Here is a 25742-nt window from a genome sequence, read left to right as displayed (position 1 = left end):
ATTATCAATAAATGACAGGATTCAGTGCAGTTCATGTGCTCCATTACCTTCACTTGAGGGCAATAGCTTCTGAGCTGCAAGTACTACATCAAATTACATTGTTCAGAAATTCTTCAGAATAATTTTAACCCTTTGTTTATGGTTATGTTGTAAAATCTCTTAGTTTTCAAAAGAAATGTTCTGATTTAAAAATATATAGGAGGTACACCCGCAAAAAATGTGCTGTTCTTTCGCCACTAGGAAATTAGTTTATGTAGTTTCAATATAGTTCCTAGTAGTAATGGATCCACTGCACAAAAAAGCCCACAATTTGGCAGAAATTGGTCACCTCATTCAAAAAGGCCAAATACATGGCTACATGTGAATTTGAAAAATTAAAACTGGTACAGTAACATGCTCTCATCTTTGGGTGGGGTTAGGGCATGCAATTGTGACACAGGGGACAGCTTTACTCTAGAGCAGGGGTGGGTCATTATTGGCCTGGATGGCCACTTAACAAGTTTTGGTAAGCTGTTGAGGGCTGCACACCAATGTTCCCCCTAAGGTGTGCAGCCACATGGTCGCGCACCAATCACGAGGTCCCACGCAGGCCGCTCACCAGCTCCTGCCGCTGGGAGAGATACCGTGCAGCAAATTTAAAGGGACTGCATGCGTTGGTGAGAGCAAAGTGTTATATTGGTAAATTTGAAACAGGCCAACTCAGTGTTGATCATCACTCCCACTTCTACACTGCCAATAATTTATAAACATAAATTCAGATAGTAGTCAGATACTATCTTAAATACACAAAATGTAGTGTAAAATAGTAAAATCTTCCATTACTAAATGAATGAAGTGATCGATTGATTATATGTTATACTGAAAGTCTACGTGGCTGTTTGGCAGAGCAGCTCGAGTCTGCGGGGCCTCCGACTCGAGAGGTGTTCTCTTTTTAGTGTGCCGAGTACGGGAGCCCGAGGCTTCGTATGGCCTGAACTACAATTGTGTGCCATTACCAGGAGTCCTTGTGTTCCGGGATCCACTCCCGTGTCTAAGACGGCGATGAGAACCCCCTGCCATCGTACTCTGGGTACAGGGAGAGGAAAGATGCGGTAAAAGTGTCATCAAGATGAGCAGCCATGATTCGACTCAGAATAATGTGCAGCTCAAGCTCAGGCTCATGTTCTATTTCTGTCCCATTCAGCGAGCCGGATAGAATGAACTGGCGGGCCAGATGCAGCCTGTGGGCCGTATTTTGCCCACCACTGGGCTAGAAGCTCTCCAGCTCCTTACTGAAAAAACTCCCAGAAACGGCAGGGACCCGTCATAACTGGGCCTGCGCCAGAGTTACGCCGGGAGACTGGCAATACACACAGCGGAATTCGGACAACACCTTTCACCCAATTGCACCAATAAACAAAAATAGCATTTTATAACTCAATGGAATGAAATCAAGCCAAGGGCTAATTTTGAATTAGTCGCTAAAATTCCTTCAGAGACGAGTTGAGATTAAAAACTTGCTGCAAGTTTTTTTTTTAAAGTTCTAAATAAACAATCTTCAAATCGATTTGATTCTGTCAATTCCGCGTAATGCTGCCAATGGCGTTATATATATTTAATGCATTTATGTTATTGTGCATGTATCTGGAAAGTTTTCACAGATTTATGGAAACTGAACCCATAAATCATGAGTAACTCACCTTTCACGTTGCAGTGATGGAGCAGAAACTGAGGTGTTAGGTGTGATAATGACATATTGATGCACCGAACGGCAGATTCGATTTGCCGCCTCTACTTTTGGTTATGACTCCCCTGCTGCCTCAGAAACAATGCCCCGCCTCCCGACGTTCTGTGGGGCGGGGTCGGGTTAGAGGTCAGGTGTGGCGGACGTTCAGCCTCAAAGCCAGGGCTTGGCAGGCCAGATTGAATTGATTGGCGGGCCGTATTTTGCCCGCCACTGCTCTAGAGCCTGTGCTCTTCCTGACCTGGGAGTGCTTGGTGTTGACATGCAGCACCAACATCCCTTGATAAATATATAAAATTACCCATAAAAGATTTTTAATTAAGTATGGATTGAGTGATTTTATGAATTTGCAGAATACAGGTGTTGGATTCATTCAACTGCCCTGATGTCCTCTCTATATTAAATAAGGTATCAGGATAAATGGATGTCATTATATAATAATTAAAACGTGCTACCTTGTTATAAGTGTTGTCTTGTTTGGGGACCAATTGGCTGCCATGACTTCTGGAACTGCATAGTATTCTCAGATTAGTTTACAGTTTGAGATTTTGAAAATAAAATGTCATTAGATTAGGCAATATGTGCAAATTGGAAGGTTTTTCCCCTGCAGTTTACTCTCCTCTTCTCCTGAAGGCCTAACTCTTGCTGGGCTGAAGTTCCTCAGGCACAAACATCCCCCACTCCGGTATCTTACCCGAGTAGTAATTCTTTAATTGGGAGTCTAGACAGCAAGGATGTAATTTTCTGAGGGCCCGCAACACCAGCAGAGACCAAGGCTGGAATTTTCATTACCTGGGCGGGTTGGGAGCGAGTGGTTGGCATGACGGGTCAGAACTGCGTTCTTTTTATCATCCCACTCCTCAGAGTGACTTTCCGTCAATGGCATCTATTAAGGCAGGCCTGCGTGTTACCCGGCCCTATTAAATGGTGCGGGTCTGATGTAATCATCGATGACTCATTTCCAGCGGGGATATTTAAAGCAGCCTTGGCCACACTGCATTTAAAGGTTCATCTAAGAATGTACAGGGAGGATATATCACCATCTGGTTATTGCTCAGCCCTGCAGAGATAACTTCAGAAAGACAGAAGGCTGCACTGTTTTCAGATGACTCCCTACATATCCTTGTGGAGGGAGTCACGAGAACGCAGGGAGGTCCTCTTCCCTGCTGATGGGTGCAAGAGACCTCTCCAACAGACAAAAAGAGCTTGGGCTCCAAATTGCAGAGGAGGTCAACACCAGGGATGTGGTGAGACGGACCTGGGTGCAGTGTCGGAAGTGCTTCAATGATCTCATGAGATCAGGAAAAGTGACTGCAAAGCCACACTCAACTTCATCCTGCTGTGCCTCTCATCACATCCCGATCACTCTGCCTTCCCCACCCTACTCCTGCACATCATTACTCACACCAACATACCTTGCACGTCCACCCATCCCCCTCTGACTAACCACCCCTCACACTCATCCTAATGCATTCATACCAACTAACACCACCCAAGGCCATTTGGCATTGGCACCCCAATCGCTCATAGTCACCCTCTACAGATGTAACCCACACAATTCTTACACTCATGCCATCACTCTCACTCAAACTTCTCTTCTTTCCCTCCTTGCAGGAGAAACGAGCGCACAATAACTGGGAGAGGGAGAGAACCTCCATCCTTCGCCACTTAGACAGCAGCAGAGGAGGTCGCCCTGGAGGTGTCAGGAGTTGCGAAGCAGCTGGCGGTGGGAGACAGAGAGAGGGGGACCTCTCAACATCCTGGTGACAGAATTGCATCTTATTCAGCCACATGGCATACAGCAGTCACTCACATGGTGACTGATGTCAGCAGCCAGTGAACATTCATCATGTGCATAATGGTATCGTTACCCATTCTTAATATATTTCTAAATCATCTCTTTACTCTCCCACAGGTCCAGCAAGAGCTGCCCCCCCACCCCCCGACTATCCAGCCGGAAGAGGAAGATGGCTCCTCAGAGGAGCCTCCAGCCTCTGAGGGTGCATCGTCACCAGGCCTATGCGCACACAGCACCAGCGCAGATACGCACACCTCGGTGGGTCATACATGACAGAGTAGTCTTGTAACATGGTGTATCACAAGTTAGAAGTGAACAAAAGAAGATAGTGGAGACAGGGTCAGCAGTGGAGACTCCTCGCTGGAGGGCGCAGGACGCTTCCAGCTCTGCTCAGCTGCATGCAGACGCTCAGCCTCGGGGGCCATCGAGAAAGAGGGTGATCCTGGAGGTGCAGGAAGAAGTGCAGGAGGCTCTGATAGGTTTTGCGGCTACGGTGACTGCAAATGTGCAAAGAATGGAGGAGTCCATCTCCAACATGAGCACCACTATGTCGCAGGTGATGGGGATGGTATGCTCTTCCATGGAAAGGATGGCCGGCTGCATGGAGCAGCAAATGCGCCAGTCACATGAGCACCTGCTATCTATGGAGGAGAACAGATGGCAGAGGCTCATAGACCTCCTCTCTAGGAGGGATGTCAATTTAGACTTGGGTCCTCATGGCCCCACTGCAGTGCAGCAAGGTGCTCTCCAACTCCTTGCTAGCGGGTATCCCATGAGAGAAATGATGGTGAGAAGGGAAATGGAAGTGGGGGCTCCTCTCAAAGCGCTCACACTTCTCTCCCGTTGCCTCCCCCTCAGTCAGAACCCCAGATGCCTCCTCGGATCGCGATGACCAAGTCTGCCCCTGCAGAGTTGCATGAGCAGCAGATTTTGCCGGGGCCATCACAGGCTCCAAAACCCAGAGGACATCCATCAAAAGTGTCTACGCAGTTGCAGCAGGGAAATGAGCAGCCTGCCTCTACCTCTGCTGAAGCCACAGGGGTTGAACCTCGTAGAAGCATGCGTAAACGAAAAATGACATGGTCAGTTTAACATCAGTGGTGGGTAAAGTTTTAGAAACAATCATCAAGGAAAAAATTAACGGGCACTTGGACAGGTTTAAGCTAATTAAGGAGAGCCAACACGAATTTGTAAAAGGCAGATCGTGTTTGGCTAATCTAATTGAATTTTTTGACGAAGTAACAGAGAGGATTGATGAAGGGAATGCAAAGGATGTTGTCTACATGGATTTTAGGAAGGCGTTTGACAAAGTACCACATAGAAGACTGGTTAACAAAATTGAGGCTCATGGAATAAGTGGGTCAGTGGCAGCTTGGATAAGGAATTGGCTTAAGGACAGAAAACAGCGAGTTGTGGTAAATGGCTGTTTTCAGACTGGAGGATGGTAGACAGTGGTGTTCCCCAAGGGTCAGTGCTGGGGCCACTGCTTTAATGACCTGGATATTGGAATACAGAGTAGAATTTCTAAATTTGCCGATGACACCAAACTTGTGGGTGTGGCAAACAGTGAGGATGATACCAATCTACTGCAACAGGACATAGAAAGACTAGCAGAATGGGCAGACAAGTGGCAGATGGAATTTAATACAGAGAGGTGTGAGGTGATGCATTTTGGCAGAAGGAACAGAGAGAGGCAATATACACTTAATGGCACAGTTTCAAAGAGTGTGCAGGGACAGAGGGACCTGGGAATTAATGTGCATAGGTCCCTGAAGGTGGCAGGACATGTTGAGAGAGTGGTTAGCAAAGCATATGGAATCTTGGGCTTCATAAATAGAGGTATCGAGTACAAAAGCAGAGAAGTTATGCTGAACCTTTCTAAAGCGCTGGTTAGGCCACAACTGGAGTATTGCGTTCAGCTCTGGTCACCACACTTTAGGAAGGATGTGAAGGCCCTTGAGAGGGTGCAGAGGAGATTTACCAGAATGATTCCGGGGATGGGGGATCTTAGCTACAAGGACAGGTTGGAGAAGCTGGATTTGTTTTCATTAGAGCAAATGAGGTTGAGGGGTGATTTGATAGAGGTGTACAAGATTATGACGGGTTTGGATAGGCTCAACAGAGAAAAGCTATTCCCACTAGTTGATGGTACAAGGACTAGGGGACACAGATTTAAGGTTTTGGGCAAGAGATACGGGGGGATGCGAGGAAAAACTTTTTTACGCAGCGAGTGGTGAAGACCTGGAACTCGCTGCCGACGGAAAGGGTGGAAGCGGAGACAATCAATGTTTTCAAGGGGAGACTGGATAGGCACTTGAGGAAAATAAACTTGCAGTGCTACGGGGATAGAGCGGGGGAGTGGGACTAATTGGATTGCTCTGCAGTGAGCTGGTGCGGACTCGATGGGCCGAATGGCCTCCTTCTGTGCTGTTATGACTCTATGGGGGCGATTTTGCCAATGGGATCGCGTTGGAGGCGGGACTGCTGCTTGTCGGGTTTTAGTCCCGCCTCCATCGACTTCTGGCCAACCCACGCTATTTTCCCTTGATTGACCTTGTTAAGCCCACCCAGCGGGCTTAGCAAGCCAATTAAGGGGAAGCCGGTTACAGAGAACGTCATCACTCTGTGAAGCTGTCAAACACTGGCATTCTATGTTGTTTGATGAGTCCTTGTATTCAAGACTCGTCAAACCTCTTTTGTGAGCAGAAATTAGATGGTTGTTGCATCGGAGAATGCAGCAGCCATTGGTCATCTCTGCCGGTGAGATGCGAGACTCTCCGCATCCCCAACTGTTGAAGCCTGCTGGAAGAAACAAAGGTAAGTAAACATTTTGTATCACTTTCCACTCACCTCACAAACTTACCTCTCCACACTTGCACCCATCACTTAACTTCACAGCTCACTTTTGCACCCCTCCGACCCCCTGCTCACCTTGGTGACCCTGGTGGGGTTTCCTGATGTCGGGAAGCCCACTCCTCTGTTGGAAAAATGGGGATAATCCTCTTAACTGCCTGTTAACTACCTGTTAAGTAGCTCCAGGAGTCGGGACCCGGCGCGGGTTGGCTACCCGCCTCCTGGGAAGATGGCACGGAGGCAGGTTGGGGGCGGGATGGGCACCGTCCCCAGATTCTGCCTTTTTCCCAGCAGTCCCGCCTCAAAACCCATCTCCCCAGGGCTGGCAAGATCGTGCCCTATGACTCTAAGTAGATGCACAATGGTAAGCTCATGAGTGTTTGAAGAAGTTTTTTTGTTACGGTTCCATTACTGTTATGTCACATATAAAACTATTTATTTTCACCACTTTCTGCTCATGCCCATTTTTGTATGCGACTTTGGAAGTGGCTTAGTGAGTTAAGAGTAAATGGTCAGACATGGGGGTCAGTGTAAAAGGAATGGTTTGGTCATTGTAGGGATGCTTTATGGTGTTGTTCGGGGAGGAACCTGGCACAGCATGTGGCAGCCATATAGGTGTAATGCAGGTAGTCAAGTAAATCTGGCCATGATGCGGCCATCCCTGGCAGCAATGTGCTCCAGTGCTGGTGCCATCTCCAACTCAGGTTTCCTCCTGCTCTTCCTCCTCGTCTTCCAGCTGATGCTCTTCCTCCTCCTCCTCGTCTGAATAGGCTGTGCGCGCTGCGCCTTGCTCCTCATGCAGCACTAATCCTCGTTGCTGCACTATGTTGTGCAGCGCACAGCAGATGATGACGATGATTCTGGAGACCCTGGCTGGTGTGTACTGAAGGGCTCCTCCAGATCTGTCAATGCATCCAAAGTGTATTTTCAGCATGCCTATTGTTTGCTCTATATCACATCTAGTGGACATGTGGCTTTCATTATATTGCGCCTCAGCCTCAGTACTTGGCCTCCTCAAAGGTGTCATGAGCCACATCTTCAGTGGATAGCCCTTGTTTCCAAACAGTCAGCTGTTAAGTGTGTTTGGCAGTGTGAAGAGCTGAGGGAGGGTGGACTGGTGCAGGACAAAAGAGTGGAAGCCTTTGCAGTTCACAAAGACTCCTAGGTGATGATGGGGTGCCTTGATGGCCACATGTGTGCAGTCAATGATGCCCTGCACCCATGGGAAACCAGCCAGAGTGGCAAAGCCCTGTGCGGGCTCATTAACACTGGCTTCATCAGTGGCAAAGTTTAATAATTGGCTGACTTGTCAAACATGGCATTGGTGACCTGTGTGATGCATCTGTGGGCAGCCGACTGCGAGATGCTGCAAATGTCCGCTGCAGATCCCTGGAAGGAGCCTGAGGTGAAGAAGTTGAGAGCGCTGGTGACTTTGACAGCCACTAATAAGGCTACCAGGTCCTCTGGGCTGCATGTCTTGCCCCAGCAAGCTGCAAATGTCTGCAACGACCTGGCACGATAGCCTGAGCCTTCTTTGGCACTGCTGCTCAGTCATGTTGAGGAAGCTCATCCTCTGCCTGTATACCCTGAGATGGGGGTATTGCCTCTGGAGCAGTGCAGCCCTGCGCTGTTGCCCTCTGTCCTGTGGAGTATCAGATCATTGAGGAGAAGGTTGTTGCTGCTACTGCTGGTGTGCCTGGTGCTGCTAATGGCAGGTCAAGTAGAGATCAGAGAAGCAATCTGTCAATGGTGTAATAGTACCAATGAGGTGAGAGTGGCTTCCAAAGTTGCAGAAAAGACTTGCAAACTGCAGACACCTAAATCTGTGCTCAAAATGCACTCAGCAAGAGCCTTTCCCTTAGACAAGTAAGCAGCTGTCATGTGGGAGTATTTATTGTGCTTTCCATGCTCTGCAGTAATGGCCACGGAGCTTCCGCCTCAGCTTGACAGACATGGTTCCCCAGCTGTGAGATTCTGGTTAAACACTGGTAAGGGTCTGACAACACGGTATTAATGAGCTAAATTAGGTCGCCTGCATCTGCTGTTCGGGTCCGTGCCGCGCTGACAAACTCACTCGAGTTAAAAGGTGCGAGGAAGCGGGATGGCGCGTTCCTGACACGCACCCATTTTTTGTGACTTGTACTCCCGACCCGGCTCCAATCCTGCGCACACGGCAGCGGGAAAATTCCAGCCCAGGTGACTGATTGGAAAATAGTCGGTGCTTTTCCAACGATTTTCCATCCATTGACATTAATAGGAGGAAATTCACAGGCCATGCATCTTGCGATTTTATGACAAGGCGCCCACTGTGTTTAAGGCCCCACCAGTGACATAAGGCATAGGAAAATTTCACCCCGAGCGTCACCAGGCTATCATATACTAACCCTGTTCTCACCTGATGTTCACACACATAGGAGGTCAACTTTAACATTCAAGCAGCCTGTTTCAGGGGTGAAGAGGCCACTGCAACTTCATTTGAATTTGGCAGGTGAGCTGCAGACTCCAAATAGGGGTCCTAGTGCAGCTCACCGCACTTCGGCCTCAGGCAGAGGTCTTTTGTGGAGCCAGGAGGAACACTCCTGCTCCTTCTGGCTCCACATAAAAAAAACAATTTTTTAAAAACTTTTCTGGCCGCTTCCAGGTGGAACATCAGTACACGTGGTCGGAGCGTTCGTGTCGCAGGCTCCGCCCATTTATCCCTTAAAATTGCAATTGGGGTCCTACTTATGTCATTTTACATGGAAAAGTCGCCGAACGCTTGTTTCAGGCTGGCGATTTGGCAGTCAAAGTTACAGCGGGCAGATTGTTGGAGTTAACGGCTACCAACCTCACTTTTAAACCCTTACCGATGCAAATCGGCCCCAAGTACTTTCCAATAGGAGTTACTGGATAGCAATGTACTGTAGAGTGTGAATCCTAGTTGATTTTTCCATACCCTAGCCCAAGCTTGCTGCTGTCAATAGTAGTACCCTTATTGCCACCGTGGCTGAAATCAGCAAATTCAGCATAGTCATGAAAGAGAGTATTTACTGGCTAGCTGAAATTTCTTGACTAGACCCAACATAGTTGCCAAGGTTCCGGCACAATTTGGTGTTTGGGGAAATTTTGCAGGGTTAATAACCCAAACTTAAATAGTTGCCCAGGTACACAGTGAAGAGGATAATTATCTCAATTCTCTTGGTTTGAAATATACTCACCGTGTCCCTATACCTCGAAAAGCTGAAGATGCAATCTACCCATTCTGCCTTCATCTTTCCAAGAGCTTTCTCCAGCGAATACTCTTTGCTGGCTGCTACTCCAATCTCTTCCAGTCTAGACAGAAGTTGTTTACAATTCATTTTATTACCTTATCACTGGTAGAAGTCATTACATTTTAGTTATTTTTTGACTTTGTCCTATTAGAACATTAGAAATAGGAGCAGGAGTCGGCCATTTGGCCCCTCGAGCCTGCTCCACCATTCAATAAGTTCATGGCTGATCTTCTACCTCAACCCCACTTTCCTGCACTATCCCCATATCCCTGGATTCCCTTAATATCCAAAAATCTATCAATCTCTGTCTTGAATATATTCAACGACTGAGCCTCCACAGTCCTCTGGGGCCGAGAATTCCAAAGATTCACCACCCTCTGAGTGAAAAAATATCTCATCTCAGTCCTAAATGGCCGACCCCTGGCTCCAGACTCCCCAGCAAGGGGAAACATCCTCCCTGCATCTACCCTGTCAAGCCTGTAAGAATTTTGTATGTTTCAATGAGATCACATCTCATTCTTCAAAACTCTGGAGAAAATAGGCCTAGTCTACTCAATCTGTCCTCATAAGACAGTCCCCCCATCTCAGGAACCAGTCTGGTGAACCTTCGTTGCACTCCCTCTATGGCAAATATATCCTTCCTTAGGTAAGGAGACCAAAACTGTACACAATATTCCAGGTGTGGTCTCACCAGGGCTCTATATAATTGCAGTAAGACGTCTTTACTCTTATACGCAAATCCTCTTGTAATAAAGGCCATTTGCTTTCCTAATTGCTTGCTGTAGCTGCTTGTTAACTTTCAGTGATTTGTGTACAAGGACACCCAGATCCCTCTGAACACCAACATTTCCCAATCTCTCACCATTTAAAAAATACTCTGCTTTTCTATTTTTCCTATCAAAGTGGATAACTTTCTCCACATTATATTCCATTTGTCATGTTCTTGCCCACTCACTTAGCTTGTCTATATACCCTTGCAGCCTTGCTGCATTCTCCTCACAACTTAAATTCCCACCCAGCTTTGTATTGGCCCAGATATTCCGATCCCTATGGGTGAGTATGCGCTGTGTACCCACCCATAGGGACATCAGAAATGCCGGTTTCAGTCATGCACAGCACATGCGCTGAAAACCGGCATTTCCGATCTGTCAAGAATGGTCTTGACAGATCCTCCAGCTGCCCTGGAGAAGGGACTCTGCGGGCAGATGGTTTCGCTTTTTAGAGACCCTCCGCCCACAGAAAACCCTTACAATTCTTATGCCTGGTAAAAGCAGGCGTAAGGCCTGCTTTTACCAGGATAAGAGTTGAAAAAAGTTCAAAAAAACATTTTTTTTCACTGATTTATCATTTGAAAATACTTTTAAAAAAGTTTATTTTTAGCCCCGTAAAAAACTTCAATTATTTTTTTCAAAAAATTAAATTTTTGTTTAAAATACTTAATTTATTGTAATTTCAAGTCATTTTAAAAATGTGATTTAAAAAAAAAATTTATTTAAATTTTACTATGTTTTTGAGGTGATCTCCATTCATATATTTGACAGGTCTTCCTGTCAAGTGTAGGAAGGGAGATTCCCTTCTTTGATTGGCTCTCCATAGCCCATGTGATCTCAGGGATGCTGCGAACTACATGCACCACGGGCAGTTTGGAGAGGCCCAGGAGCGGAAGCGTGCGCGTCCCCGGAGCCCTCAGGTAAGGGCGTAGATTTTTCCAGATCGCAGGCCTCCGCCCTTTTCCTTCTAGCCCAGTAGAAAATGAACTTAATTACGAAGCTCATTACCATTACCTATTAAGTACATTACTAATGTCTTTAAATCTAATTTATTTATATAAAAAATTTTGTAACATCCTTCGCAGTTCACGTGTATGCTGTCAGAAATACAAATTTCTCTGTCGCACTTTAAAAAAGGTAACTAGTCTGATCTCTAATTGACCTGAGAATCAGCTAATTGAAAACAGTTACTAACTGACCTGAGGAAGGCACAACAATGGGCTGAAATTCCGTTCCCTACGGGTGTATACGTGCTGTGTACTCACCCGTAGGGCCAACGGAAGTGCCGGTTTCACGCATGCGCTGGAAACTGGAACTTCCATTCTCTTGAAGGGGTTCGAAGGTCAACCGGGTGCGCCAGAAAGGCAGCGCATACGCATCGAACTTCCGCTTTTTTCTCAGTTTTTTTCAGTGCAGGTAAGTCCTTAGCAGTTGCGCGTGGAAAAGCAGGCGCAAGGGCCTGCTTTTAACAAGCTAAGAGGTGAAGTAAAATTTAAAAAAAATTTCCACAGGTTTATCATTTTAAAATACTTTAAAGAAAGGTAAGTTTATTTTTAGCCCCGTTAAAAACTTTAATTATTTTTTTCAAAAATTTAAATTTTTGTTTAAAATAGTTAATTTATGTAATTTATATAGTTATTTTAAAAATGTGATTTAAAAAAAAAAGTATTTGAAGTTTTACTGAGGTTTTAAGGGGCTGATCTCTATTCATAGATTTGACAGGTCTTCCTGTCAAATCTATGAATGGAGATTCCCTGCTCCGATTGGCTCCCCATGGCCCACGTAATCCCAGGGACGCTGCAAACTAGCTGCGCCCCTGGGATATGCGTGCCCTGTACACTGGCAGCTGGACCAGGCACAGCAACGGAATTCAGTGCGGGCCCAGAGCATAACGGTAGGCGCGCTTCTTAAGTGCAGGTCGGGGGCTTGTGCCCGCAGGAAGCCTCCAACCGGAATTTCTGGCCCAACGTAACACCAGGGATCAGTCTAGTGGCTCTTCTCTGCACTGCCTTCAGGGGTTACATATCTCCCTTGCGTCTTAGTGACCAGAACTGGACACAGTACTCAAGGTGTGGTTTGGCCAGAGCAGTACACAGTTTAAGCATAATTTCCTTCAAGTTGTATACTGTTTTGACTACAGCTATATGTGCTTTGTTGTTTGCTGCTCTGTTGGTGACTGGACATGTTAAAAGTTGAGCAACTACTATTCATAGATCTTTTCAGCTTCACCCTTAATTATTTCAACACCATTCATGAAGAATATACAACACTTGTTTCTCCTTCCTTACATATTGTATCTAACACATTTTCTAGGTCCCTGGCTATTCCTAAGGTTCAACTGCCCTTTCCTCTCATCCAGTTTGACGCGGTTTGCAAGTTTGTTCAGCTTGAAATGAGTTTCTAAATGCAAGTCATTAATGTAAATTAGAAACAGTATGGGGCTCGCTACTAATCCCTGGGGCATTCAATTCAGAACTCTGAAATCCTTAACAATTACCCTTCAGTAAATTTATAAACAATGTTGAGGTTTATTTTGAATACCAGCACTTCAAACTTAAGGAGCTGTCTTTTGTGCAGAACTTTGTCAAAGGGATTTTGGTGCTCTAGGTATGCCCACTCACAGGTAACAAGGAATTACATGACCCCAACAAACTGACATTACAGAATAGTGTCAACTGATTTTTCTTGGCATGCAAAATTTCCCTCAAAAATGTGTCACCGGGCTAATAAATGGAATATAAATTGAGGGGAAAGTTCAAGTGTTTTCCCCATTGATTACAAAATTAACAGATATGTAGTGCAATGAAATAGCAGTAAATATATAAATATGTAGAGTACAGTACATCTAACATATATATTAAATATAAACTTGTCCAGGAACCATGCCATGGGAGATCAACAAGTATGTAAAGAAATGACTAAGCATTCAATTTTATAACGTTCATCCAGAAAATATAAAAATGTGAAACATGTTCAGTAATGTAGGATGTTAGAACTCCAGTACCGTACATCATGCAGTGATAACAGAGGGCATGAGCCTTATCCTAACATGACGAATTCCTAATGCCAGCAACACCATCATAGGGAGGCACTGGTGCAGGTTAAACAGCTAGTCACTCTACATGATTGGGGAGAGGATCACCCTGGGTCACTCCTGCATACTCCTAGGGACTACTTTCAGATCTGCACCGTGGAATCTGCGAGCAGTATGTCAGACCACCCTCTTTAGGTTGTGCTGTACAGGTGGTGAGAAAATAGCTTAAAAGGAAAGTTTCATCCTGGAAAAACAAACAGGTAACTGTTTTAATTGCTTACTTTTCACTGAAATTTGCAAGTCCAAATTCTAGCATTTCCAGCAAGGTGGTGTCTTTATCTGGTTTCACTTCAAATCCAACAATTTCACTGATCTGAAAATAAAACATCAGTCAGCACAGATTATAAAGTCACACAAATTTGTATGTTTTAAAATCCGAGAAAAATCTGTCAACTTTGTAGTTCTTTTCATTTATCCTTCTTAGGTCCCTTATGACCTGCTGAGGCGTGCAGCTGGGGGTATTTGCTCCTTGGAGCATATGTTTTACATAACAGAAACTGCACTTCAAAAGTAATGCATTGCTTAAAAATTGCTTTAGACGCCCAGAGAGTCATAAAGTAAATGCAACTTCTTTCTTCTTTAAACCTTTGCCTACACCACTCGTTAAAAAAAATTGCAGCTGCCTTAAGTCTCTACGGACGAGTACTTTGCATCAGTGCTTGACTTGATAGTCCAACTATGATTCAATAGGAACTCAGTCGAGATCATTTTAATTTTCAACAATAACATAAAACGGACGACGGCGGATCGGCCGCCCATTATACACCATGCCCGATTTTCCCTTTACATTGACTTCATTTTACGCTATTGATGAAAGTTGAAATTATCCCCAGTGTGTGGTAAATTGCAGTCATGTTCCATCAGTCAGTGGTACAACAGATAGGCAACAACACCAAGCAACCATACACTCATCTTGTTACGTATTCCTATGGTATGTCAATTAAAGAGTATTACCTCTTTCCAGTGTCTCTCCTTGATGCCAGGATTGCAAATGATTGCGATAATTGGTAGGTGAGGTTTAAATTTCTCAATTTTAATTTTTGCATTTTCTGCTACACGTTTAGGCCCAGAGATGTCTGCAAAAGTCTTTGTCAGTTTATACATTGTTCTCCACATATTTGAAACTTCATTAGTAATTTCTTCAGCGTCTAGGCCTTGAAAGGGTCCTACAAAATGATGGGGATAAAAATCCCAGCAGAAAATTATTGGAATGATCAAAACTATTCCAGTCATAATCCAAAGATAGGTTACAAACATTCCAGTTCATCTCATAATTGAGACCTTTCCAACATATTATGTACAAAAACAAATGTACAGGAAACTTTCGATTAACCGGCCCCTAAATAACTGGAATGCTCTATCCACCGGCAAAATTCAGGAGTTGGTTCAGGTAACTTTTTTTACTTTTATTACTTTTTTTACTCCATTTGTTGCTGTGCAAGGGTGTAGCTGAAGCTGTTGCTAAGCTACTGAGACGCTTGCAACTTGTGCCGATTGTTTTGAAGCTGTTGCAACAGGGTTTGTTGCTTTATACGGAACTCTGAGCTCCGTATCTTTTACTATAGCGTTCGGCTATCCGGAATTGTTGATGAACCGGCACCACGTCGGTCCCGTCCGTGCCGGATACCAGAAAGTTTCCTGTACATAACACTAGTCAATTGCCCATGGCGTTGCATAAAGGGAGTCAAGACGATGTATAGTCACAAAGATCGCCTACTTACATTTCTGTAATATCGCCCACCTCCACCCAACTTAAAAGGTCATGTTCAAGTTTTATCGTGAAAAAATGGCCAACAAATTTCACGAATTTAGTGAAACCCGTCCACGTGCAGTTAAATTCAAGATGGAGGTTATAAAAAGAGGCTTCCAGCCTCATTATGATAGTTAAATTGACGCTCCACCCCCTGGGAGAGGTGTTGGTCGCCCACCCCCCGTCAAAACCAGAAGTGGACGGGTTGGAGACGGGATCAGGTTTTAACAATTTAACTGCCCCCACGCTCCAAACCCACCCTTTTTATTTAGGGGAAAATTGCGGCCATCAAATTCAAGCTTTTGGGAGAGGCTGAGGTCTTCAAGTAAAAACTATACTGAAGGCATTAAAAGACACAAAAGACCATACAATAAATAAATTTGATCATAGAATTGTATTTTTTAATTTTTTTAATTTTGGTTAAACCTTTATTTTAAGTTATTTTGGACTTTAGCATTTTCAATTACTAAGAAAAAAATAGCAGATACAGTTCATGTGATATGTGAAAACCTGGTGGTCAGATGGCACAGTAATGCATTTACATAGGGAAAACCCATCATAAATGTGGACATAGGAATTTATAATGGGAGAAATTGGCACAAAAAGTGTGGCAAAAACATGATGACAGAAAATCAAGTTGTGCCTACAGGACACACGCAGAAGTAAGATTTTTTTTTTGAAGCTATAAATCTTTGTCCATGCAAGAATGGTAAGATGTTGAAAATTGATGATTTTTCAAACACTTGCAATTTTTAAAGCCACTTTACTCAAAAACAAGTAGAATTTTGTACGTTTGATTTCAAATCATTTTAAAATTGGACAGGGTTCAACAAATAGGATTTTCTTTTAATAAAAAAAGTGTTTGAATAAGAAAAAAACTTCACCAGTGTTTTCATGGTAACTTTAAGATGACGGGGTTTTGTCTTCTGTTTGTAATGCACTGGAAAGGGAGACTATTCCACTCAGTAATACATGTTTTAACCATATCTCATTTAAGGATTCCCTTTGTTTCTCATTCAATTGTCTTTTGAAACTCACCATTCATCCACGTTTCCGATTTGGTGTAAAAGTTATATGCTGTGTTCCACAGCTGTTCATAAGGATGCTTCTGTCCTACTGTGTGCAGTAATTGAGGGAAGTGGGTCACGCGATGCTCCAACAATTCCTCTTCTTTATTTATACTCTTTAAAAACAGAAATTGAGGTTCATGATGGATATAGCTGGCATCAGATCTTAGAAGAGGCACAGATGGTTAGGTTCTGATCTCTGAATTACACTGGTTTATAAATGTAACAATGCTCGACTGAATAATAAGAGTTACATAAGAGCATAAGAAGTAAGAGCAGGAGTAGGCCATACGGCCCTTCGAGCCTGCTCCGCCATTCAATAAGATCATGGCTGATCATGGTTACATAGGAAACTGTCAGCATCCAGAAGAATAATTGATAATGTGATGGAACACACCGGATATGGTGCAAGAAAAGAAGGAAATTGATCCGGGTCACAGGAAAGTTTAGAATAGTACTTTCATCAATAGTAGTTTCAACCAATCACATTAGGTGATTTTATATTACTGCATGTTTCGTTTGGATCGTGTGAGAGCGGTAACTGTGCACCTATTCCCTGTGCTCATAGTGATAGAACCGGCTTCCTCATCCTGGGCCGGAATTTTCCCATTGCCGTGCGTGTAGGTTTGGAGGCGGGTCGTCTGTAAAAATTGCGAAAATAGGCAACGCGTCAGGTACCCGTCGTCATCCCGCCTCCTCACACCTTTAACACGGGCGCGTTTGCCAGTGCACCACGGACCCAAGCGGGAGAGGCGAACGACCTAATTAAACTCAATAAATGATTGTTATTAGACCCTGAACAGGGTTTTTAACTGCAGCTTCTGAATTTAATGGCATGAGCGCAGGAAGCACACAGCTCAGAAACCTTGCCTGTGAAGGGGAGGTGGAATTTCAGTGGCCATTGTGCGAGGGCATTAATTGACAGTTGGGAATATCAGATAAATACACACACCTTACACCTCATTAGTGGCCAAAGGAAAAGTATGTTGCTGACTCCATTTTGTGCACAGATTTAGGTTTCTGGAGTTTTCAGGTCATTTCTGCAACCTCAGAAGCCACTCTCAGCACATTGCTAGTCATCATCACAACATTGAGGGATTGGCCCTCTGATCGCTACTTGACCTGCCATCTACGACATCAGCATGGGTGCCGCTTATATTGTCTCATCTTGGTCCTCAGAATCGGACAAAGATGAGCAACACCACCAACAACAGCAGCTTTCTCCTCAACGACCTGATGCTCCACAGGAGAGAGGGGGGCACCACAGGGCTGCTGTGGGCCAGATGCAATACCCCCAACACAGGGTATACAGGCAGAGGATAAGCTTCCTCAACATGACTGAGCAGCAGTACTTCAGGAGGCTCAGGCTATCGCGCCAGGTCGTCGCAGACATTTATAGCTTGCTGGAACAAGACCTGCTGCCCAGAAGTCCTGGTGGACACTCCTTGCCAGTGGCAGTGAAAGTCACCACTACCCTCAAATTCTTCACCTCAGGCTCCTTCCAGGGATCTGCAGCAGACATTTGCGGCATCTCGCAGTCGGTTGCCCACAGATGCATCACCCAGGTGACCGATGCTATGTTTCACAAGTCAGCCAATTATATCAACTTTGCCACTGATGAAGCCAGTGTTACTGAGCGGGCGCTAGGCTTTACCACTCTGGCAGGCTTCCTACAGGTGCAGGGCATCATCAACTGCACACATGTGGCCATGAAGGCACCCCATCATCACCCAGGAGTTTTTGTGAACCGCAAAGGCTTCCACTCCCTCAATGTGCAGCTCATCTGCAACCATAAAAAGATGATCATGCATGTGTGTGCCAGATTCCCTGGCAGCTGTCATGACTCTTCCATACTGCACCAGTCCACCCTCCCTCAGCTCTTCGCACCTCCAAACAGACTTACCGGCTGGCTGCTTGGAGACAAGGGCTATCCACTGAAGACGTGGCTCATGACACCCCTGAGGTCAAGTACGGAGGCTAAGAAGCGTTATAATGAGAGCCACATCTCCACCAGATGTGTCATAAAATAAGCAATAGGCATGTTGAAGATGCGCTTCAGATGCCTTGACAGATCTGGAGGAACCCTTCTGTACACACCAGCCAGGGTCTCCAGAATCTTCATTGCTGCGCGCTGCACAACATAGCGCAGCAGCGAGGATTGGAGCTGCAGGAGGAGCATGGCGCACAGCACACAGCCTCTTCAGAGGAGGAGGAGGACAAGCAGGTGGAAGATGAGGAGGGGTATAAATAAATCAGCCCAGAGTACACAAAGGAGAGAAGCCATGGGAACTGAACACTCTGATTCTGAGAGCTTGTTCCAAAAGCCTCTCCATATCAAAGTGGGCTAGAAAATGTGCTCCTGAACAGAGAACACTAACATAGCAATTTGTAATTAGCTACACCAAAATGTTACCAACATCTAGCTCATCCATAGCTGCATTCAGATTCTTAGTCAATTCACTGAGCTTTTCCACATTGTTCCTCATTTCGTCAGTAGTTATAATTTCTTTTTTCTTGAAGCTGTCTACTTCTTTGCCGTATGCCACCACCTTCTTCTGAAATTCGTTTATTCTAAATACACAATAAGTTGTATTAGTGGCAATGCTTTAAAAAAATGTCAGTTGAAATTCCAGAAAATTAGGTATATAGAGGAATGAGGTATATAAAGAAATGAGGAAGAGGATTTGTTCAGTTGTTTTCTGTTCATGTAGTATTACAACTTTCACCAGCATTCTGTTATGAAGTTAAAAAGTACTCTTGCACTATGAGAGACTTAAAGTGTAAAGAAAAAGAAAAATATTTTAAAAAATTGAACCAATTGAATAAGATGATTGAAAGGATGAAGAGATGAGAAGTTTCTTTTGAAAAAAAGGAAAAACGGCAGCATGGTGGTACAGCAAATTTAAGCTTCAATGCACTGCACCAGGTCACTGGGGAAAAGCAAATTTTGCTAAGCTCAGAGGGGATTTAGCCATAGTGGACTGGAAACAGCTACTTGAAGGTAAATCAGTGTCAGAGCAGTGGGAGGCATTCAAGGAGGAGATCCGGAGGGTTCAAACCAAATATGTGCCCTTAAAGAAAAAAGGTGGGACTAACAAATCTATAGCCCCCTGGATGTCTAGGGACATACAGGGTAGGATAAAGAAAAAAGAGAGGCGTATGACAGATACCGAGGGCTAAGTATTGCAGAATCTTTAGAGGAGTACAGAAAGTGCAGGATATTAAAAGGATATTAGGAAAGCAAAGAGAAAGCATGAAAAATTCTTGGCAAGTAAAACCCAAAGATGTTTTATAAATATATTAAGAGTAAGAGGATAACTAAAAAAAGGGTAGGACCTATTAGAGAGCATGCGGGTAATCTGCGTGTGGAGGTGAAAGATGTTGGTAGGGTTCTTAATGAATACTGTGCGTCTGCTTTCACAAAGGAGAAGGGCGAAGACGACATTGCTATCAGGGAGGAGGAGCGTGAAATATTAGATGAAATAAACATAGTGAGAGAGGAAGTATTAAGGGGTTTAGCAGCTTTAAAAGTGGATAAATCCCCAGGCCCGGATGAAATGTATCCCAGGCTGTTAAGTGAAGCAAAAGAGGAAATAGCAGAGGCCCTGACCATCATTTTCCAAACCTCTCTGGCTTCAGGTGTGGTGCCGGAGGACTGCTAATGTTTAAAAAGGGAGAAAAGGATAGACCGAATAATTACAGGCCAGTCAGCCTAACCTCGGTGGTGGGAAAATTATTGGAAAGAATTCTGAAGGACAGGATAAATCTTCATTTAGAAAGACGGATTAATCAAGGATAGTCAGCACGGATTTGTTAAGGGAAGGTCGTGTCTGACAAACTTGATTGAATTTTTTGAGGTGGTAACAAGGAGGGTGGACGAGGGTAGTGCATTTGATGCAGTGTATATGGACTTTAGCAAGGCTTTTGATAAGGTTCCACATGGCAGACTGGTCACAAAGTTAAAGCCCATGGGATCCAGGGCAAAGTGTCAAGTTGGATTCAAAACTGGCTCAGAGGCAGGAAGCAGAGGGTAATGGTTGATGGGTGTTTTTGTGACTGGAAGGTTGTTTCCAGTGGGGTTCCGCAGGGCTCAGTACTAGGTTCCTTGCTTTTTGTGGTATATATCGATGATCTAGACTTGAATATAGGGGTATGATTAAGAAGTTTGCAGATGATACTAAAATCGGCTGTGTGGTTGATACTGAAGAAGGAAACTGTAGACTGCAGGAAGATATCAATAAATTGGTCAGGTGGACAGAACAGTGACAAATGGAATTCAATCCGGAGAAGTGTGAGGTAATGCATTTGGGGAGGGCTAACAAGGAAAGGGAATACACATTAAATGGTAGGACACTGAGTAGTGTAGAGGAACAAAGGGACCTTGGAGTACATGTCCACAGATCCCTGAAGGTAGTAGGCCAGGTAGATAAGGTGGTTAAGAAGGCAAACGGAATGCTTGCCTTTATTAGCCGTGGCATAGAATACAAGAGCAGGGGGTTTATGCTTCAACTGTATAAAACACTAGTTAGGCCTCAGCTAGAGTACTGCGTGCAGTTCTGGTCACCACATTACAGGAAAGATGTGATTGCACTAGAAAAGGTACAGAGGAGATTTACAAGGATGTTGCCAGGAGTAGAGAATCTTAACTATGAGGAAAGACTGGATAGGCTGGGTCCGTTTTCCTTGGAACAGAGGAGGCTGATGGGGGAGACCTTATTGAGGTGTATAAAATTATGAGGGGCATAGATAAAGTGGATAGAAACGACCTATTTCCCTTAGCAGAGGGATCAAAAACCAGGGGGCACAGATTTAAAGTAATTGGTGGAAAGTTTAGAGGGGATTTGAGGGGAAATTTCTTCACCCAGAGGGTTGTGGGGGTCTGGAACTCACTGCCTGAAAGGGTGATAGAGGCAGAAACCCTAACCACATTTAAAAAGTACTTGGATGTGCACTTGGGATGCTGTAACCTGCAGAGCTATGGACCAAGAGCTGGGAAGCGGGATTAGGCTGGATCACTCTTTCTTGGCCGGCACGGACACGATGGGCCGAAATGTACTCCTTCTGTGTCGTAACTTTCTATGATACAATGTGGGTTGGGACATGCAATTCCCTATGGATAAGATTTCCAGTCTCAGTCAAGGTCATCAGAGAAGGAGCAAGCAGGGCATAACAACAAAATAAGAGGGTAAGTCATCATGGGCCCCTTTCACCCATATCCCAGGAGCTATTTCCAGAACATCACAGATGGGAAGAATAGGTCTCTGAGAGTGTCCTCATTGATGGGGATGGTGTCTTCCATGCAGGCGTAGAGGGGGAAGAAGCAAAAAGCAGAGGAAAAAAACGATCTTTCAAATTTAAAGAAAATAATCAGGAAAAAGTAGAAACTAACAGAAAAAAAAGAGGCCAATAGAAAAGTGAAGGAGGCAGGAAAATAATCAATTAAAAGCAACCATTAATGATATCAACATATATAATAGACTTCCTGTAAAGTCCGCGCCTCAATAATACACGGACTTCGGGAGAACAGTTTAACAGGTACTTTACTGAACAAGAAGCAGCTTGAAACTGAAACTAAAACTACAGAAGCCTGCTAGGGCCTTTTATACAGGGGTGGTCACTGCTGGTACTGCAGTCAAAGACCAGTTATTCCCTTAAAGGTACATACACAACAATTCCTCCCCTTTTAGATAAACAATACATAACATTCATTTAACAACTAAATAATAACTAATTACAATTACAATTTTCTCAGTAATATATACATCAACTGAAATAGTCATTTATAAGTTCAGTTTTTGAGGAGGCTTCCTGATCCGGACTGGATAGCGCCTTTCTCGAGTATCCTGTTCTGGCGGTGGAGTCAATTCTGGCTCATTGTCATTGGTTGGTTCGTCAGCTTCCAATACCCCTGCTTCTGAGTTAGACGCAATCTGTACTTCGGGCTCATTACCAGGTGCACATGCTTGTGGTACAGGTTTGGTTTGTTCCTGTGACTCTAGAATCTGGTCAGCATGGCGTCTCACGATGCTCTCTCCAACGTCCACTGTGTACATTAGTGGTCCCTGCTGTGTGCATATCGTGCCTGGCTGCCATTTTTCTGTGCGGTAATCGCGGGCCAAGACTGGTTGCCCTATATTGAAGCTCCTGGTTGGCTTCTCATTTATGTGCTGGAACTGCTTATCCTCAACATCTCGTCTTATGTTTGGTTTGAGCAAATCCAAGCGACATCTTAGTCTCCGGTTGAAAAACAGTACGGCTGGAGTTTGGTTGGTTACTGCATGTGTCGCATTCCGGTAAGCAAACAGGAAGTTATCCACCTTGTGTTGCAGTGGTATGTCGTCATTATACATTGCCTTTATGGCCTTGTTAAAGGTCTGAACAAACCTCTCAGCCAATCCATTTGTGGCTGGATGATATGGGGCAGATGTGTAATGTTTCACCCCATTATTCTTCAGGAACCTCCGGAAATCCTCAGACACAAACTGTGGGCCATTGTCGGAACAGATCTGTTCTGGCAAGCCATTCCTGGCGAAGATGGTCCTTAGGACTGCAATAGTTTTCTCCGTGGTGGTGGAGGACATTTTAATGACCTCTGGCCATTTCGAATGGGCGTCCACAGCGATTAGAAACATTGAGTCCATAAATGGACCAGCGAAATCAATGTGTACCCGTTGCCATGGAGATGAGGGCCACTCCCATGGATGTAGTGGGGCCTGTGGTGGAGCGTTTTGGACCTTCTGGCATCCTGTGCATCTCTTGGTCATATCCTCGATTTCTTTATCGATTCCCGGCCACCACACAAACGCCCTGGCTAGGCTCTTCATTTTTACCCCTCCCAGATGACCCTCGTGAAGCTCATTGAGTAATCTATCTCTCAACTTGGGTGGAATTACCACTCGGGATCCACACATCAAGGTTCCCCGGCACACTGACAGCTGTTCCCTCCTTGGCGAGAATGCTGGCAACAGTGAGTCGCCATATGCTGGCCATCCCTTCACCGTCAAATCATAGACCCGAGAGTGTGTCGGGTCATTTCGGGTTTCCTTCTCAATACTTGCGTTTGTAACAGGCAAACATTCGACTATGGTCGCATGGAATATCTCCACCGGGTCCACTGCAGGTGCTTCTTCTGCTGTAGGCAACGGTAGGCGCGACAGCCCATCAGCGTTTCCATGTTGTTTCGTACCTTTGTACTCTATGTCATACTGATGTGCCCTAGAAAAAGTGACCATCTTTGCAGCCGTTGCGCCGTCATCACCGGAACGCCCTTCTTTGGGTTAAAAATTGAGACCAGGGGTTGATGATCAGTCAGTAGGGTGAATTTCTGCCTGTGCAGATAGCGATTGAACTTCTTTACCCCCCACACCAGGCTGAGGGCCTCCCTGTCAATCTGGGCGTAGTTATGCTCGGCTGAGGTTAGCGAGCGTGATGCAAAGGCTATTGGCCTCTCTGAACCGTCACGGAATTTGTGTGACAGCACCGCTCCAATGCCGTAAGGTGACGCATCACATGCCAACCGAATCGGTAGTGTTGGGTTGTAGTGGGCCAATACTTCTTTTGAAGTGATTTGGCATTTACATTCCTGAAAGGCACGCTTGCACTCATCACTACATTTCCATGTCACACCAGTTTGAAGGAGGGCGTTCAGTGGGTGCAGAATTGTAGATAAATTCGGCAAGAACTTATGGTAGTAGTTCACCAACCCGAGGAACGACCTCAGTTGCGACACATTTTCTGGTGCTGGAGCCTTGACTACAGCCTCGACTACAGCCTCAATCTTGTCCGGCGACTTATGCAACCCTTCCTCATCAATCATGTGGCCACAATACGAGATTTGTCTCCTGAAGAACTCGCATTTGGGACGGTTGGCTCGTAGCCCATATTCCTGCAATCTCGTGAACACCTGTTTCAGGTTGGCAAGGTGTTCATTGTCATTTTCGCCCGTAACCAGGATGTCGTCCAAATAACACTGGGTCCCCGGGATCCCTTGCAGGACTTGTTCCATTGCCCTCTGCCACATAGCTGGGGCCGATGCTACTCCAAATACCAGTCGATTGTACTGGTAAAGGCCTTTGTGAGTGTTTATCGTGAGGTATTTCCTAGATGCTTCTTCCACCTCCATTTGTAGATACGCTTGAGCCAGGTCAATCTTTGTAAAACGTTTCCCTCCAGATAGTGAGGCGAAAATATCTTCTATCCATGGAAGCGGATACTGTACTGTGTGCAGGACTGGGTTCACAGTCACCTTGAAGTCCCCACAGATGCGAACCTTCCTTGGCTCCCCAGGCGTGCTGCTCAATGCTTTCTTCATTACAGGAACGATGGGTGTGGCCCACTTGCTCCAGTCCACCTTATACAGCACCCCCGAACGCTCCAGACTCTCCAGTTCAGCTTCCACAGCTGGGCGTATCGCATATGGCACCGGTCTGGCCTTTAAAAATTTTGGGGTTGCGTTATCCTCAATCTTTATGGTTGCCTTTACTCCTTTTAGAGTCCCAAGTCCTTGTTGGAACACCTCTTCCGCGTCAGATAGAATTTGTGACAGACGTCCAGGTGCAACGTCATCATCTTTTTTGTCAGTCACAGTTAGTGCCAGAATGGAATGCCAATCCAATTGTAGTCTTTGGATCCATTCACGTCCCAATAATGGTAGTCCTCCATCTCGTAGTATATACATGTATAGTTTCTGTGTTTCCTTTCCGTTATATTCAACTGGCACCCTTATTTTTCCTCTGGGGTAGAACTTTTGCCCCGTGTATGTCTTCAATACAATGGACGTGTCCTTTAAGGGTATGTGTGAGAATAGCCGCTCATAGTCTCGTCGATTCATGACAGTTAGGGCTGATCCTGTGTCCAATTCCATCTTCACTGGGGACCCTGCTATCATGAGGGTGACCCAAATGGTTCGGTGATCTTCTTTTGCGATCACATTGTGTAACTTTAAACAACTTAGTCGCCTGCTTCCGGAGTCCTTATCACTCTCCTGATCTTCTGAACTACTATCTGTCAGTTTCTTTACTTTCCTGTACTGTTCCTTAGTAGTTCTTGTCGTGTTAGTCTTCTTTCCCGACCTGCAGACTCTTGCTATATGTCCCATTTTCCCGCATTGCCTGCATATTTTGTCTTTAAACCAGCAGTCCTTCTGCTCATGGGTTGTTCTGCCGCAGCGATAGCACTTTTTGGCACCATACGCCATTCCGTTAGTGCTGTATTCTTGTGGTTTCTGTTGTATTTCCGCAGCTCCCCGTGCTGCTGCTTCGTAGGATACTGCCACGCTGAAAGCCTGTTCTAGCGTCAGGTCCTTTTTTGAAAGTAGTCGTTTCTGGGTTCCTTCACTCTGGAGCCCGCAGACAAACTTATCCCGTAAGGTGTCTGCCAGTCCTGCTCCGAACTGGCAGTGCTTCGATAACTTGCGTAGTTCCGTAAGATAGTCAGC

The 25742-nt window shown here is 45.1% G+C and overlaps 1 protein-coding gene across 1 annotated transcript in view; it reads right to left on the bottom strand.

The window, feature by feature from the left end:
* The window catches only part of dnah3 (dynein axonemal heavy chain 3), a 336640-nt gene that overhangs the window by 199033 nt on the left and 111865 nt on the right, over positions 1–25742 (bottom strand). The window contains exons 15-19 of the mRNA XM_086000753.1: positions 18724–18877; positions 16278–16422; positions 14444–14655; positions 13711–13802; positions 9572–9686 (exon numbers count right to left, since the gene is read on the bottom strand). Of these exons, the coding sequence (XP_085856879.1) occupies positions 9572–9686; positions 13711–13802; positions 14444–14655; positions 16278–16422; positions 18724–18877 (718 nt within the window). The remainder of the gene's footprint in view (positions 1–9571; positions 9687–13710; positions 13803–14443; positions 14656–16277; positions 16423–18723; positions 18878–25742) is intronic.

Source organism: Somniosus microcephalus, chromosome 11 (genome assembly GCF_052327205.1).
Source record: "Somniosus microcephalus isolate GS21.2 chromosome 11, FLI_Smic_1.0, whole genome shotgun sequence".
Taxonomy (NCBI): Eukaryota; Metazoa; Chordata; class Chondrichthyes; order Squaliformes; family Somniosidae; genus Somniosus; species Somniosus microcephalus.
The sequence above is the reverse complement of the archived record's forward strand: the minus strand, read 5'-3'. Positions and strand labels throughout refer to the sequence as shown.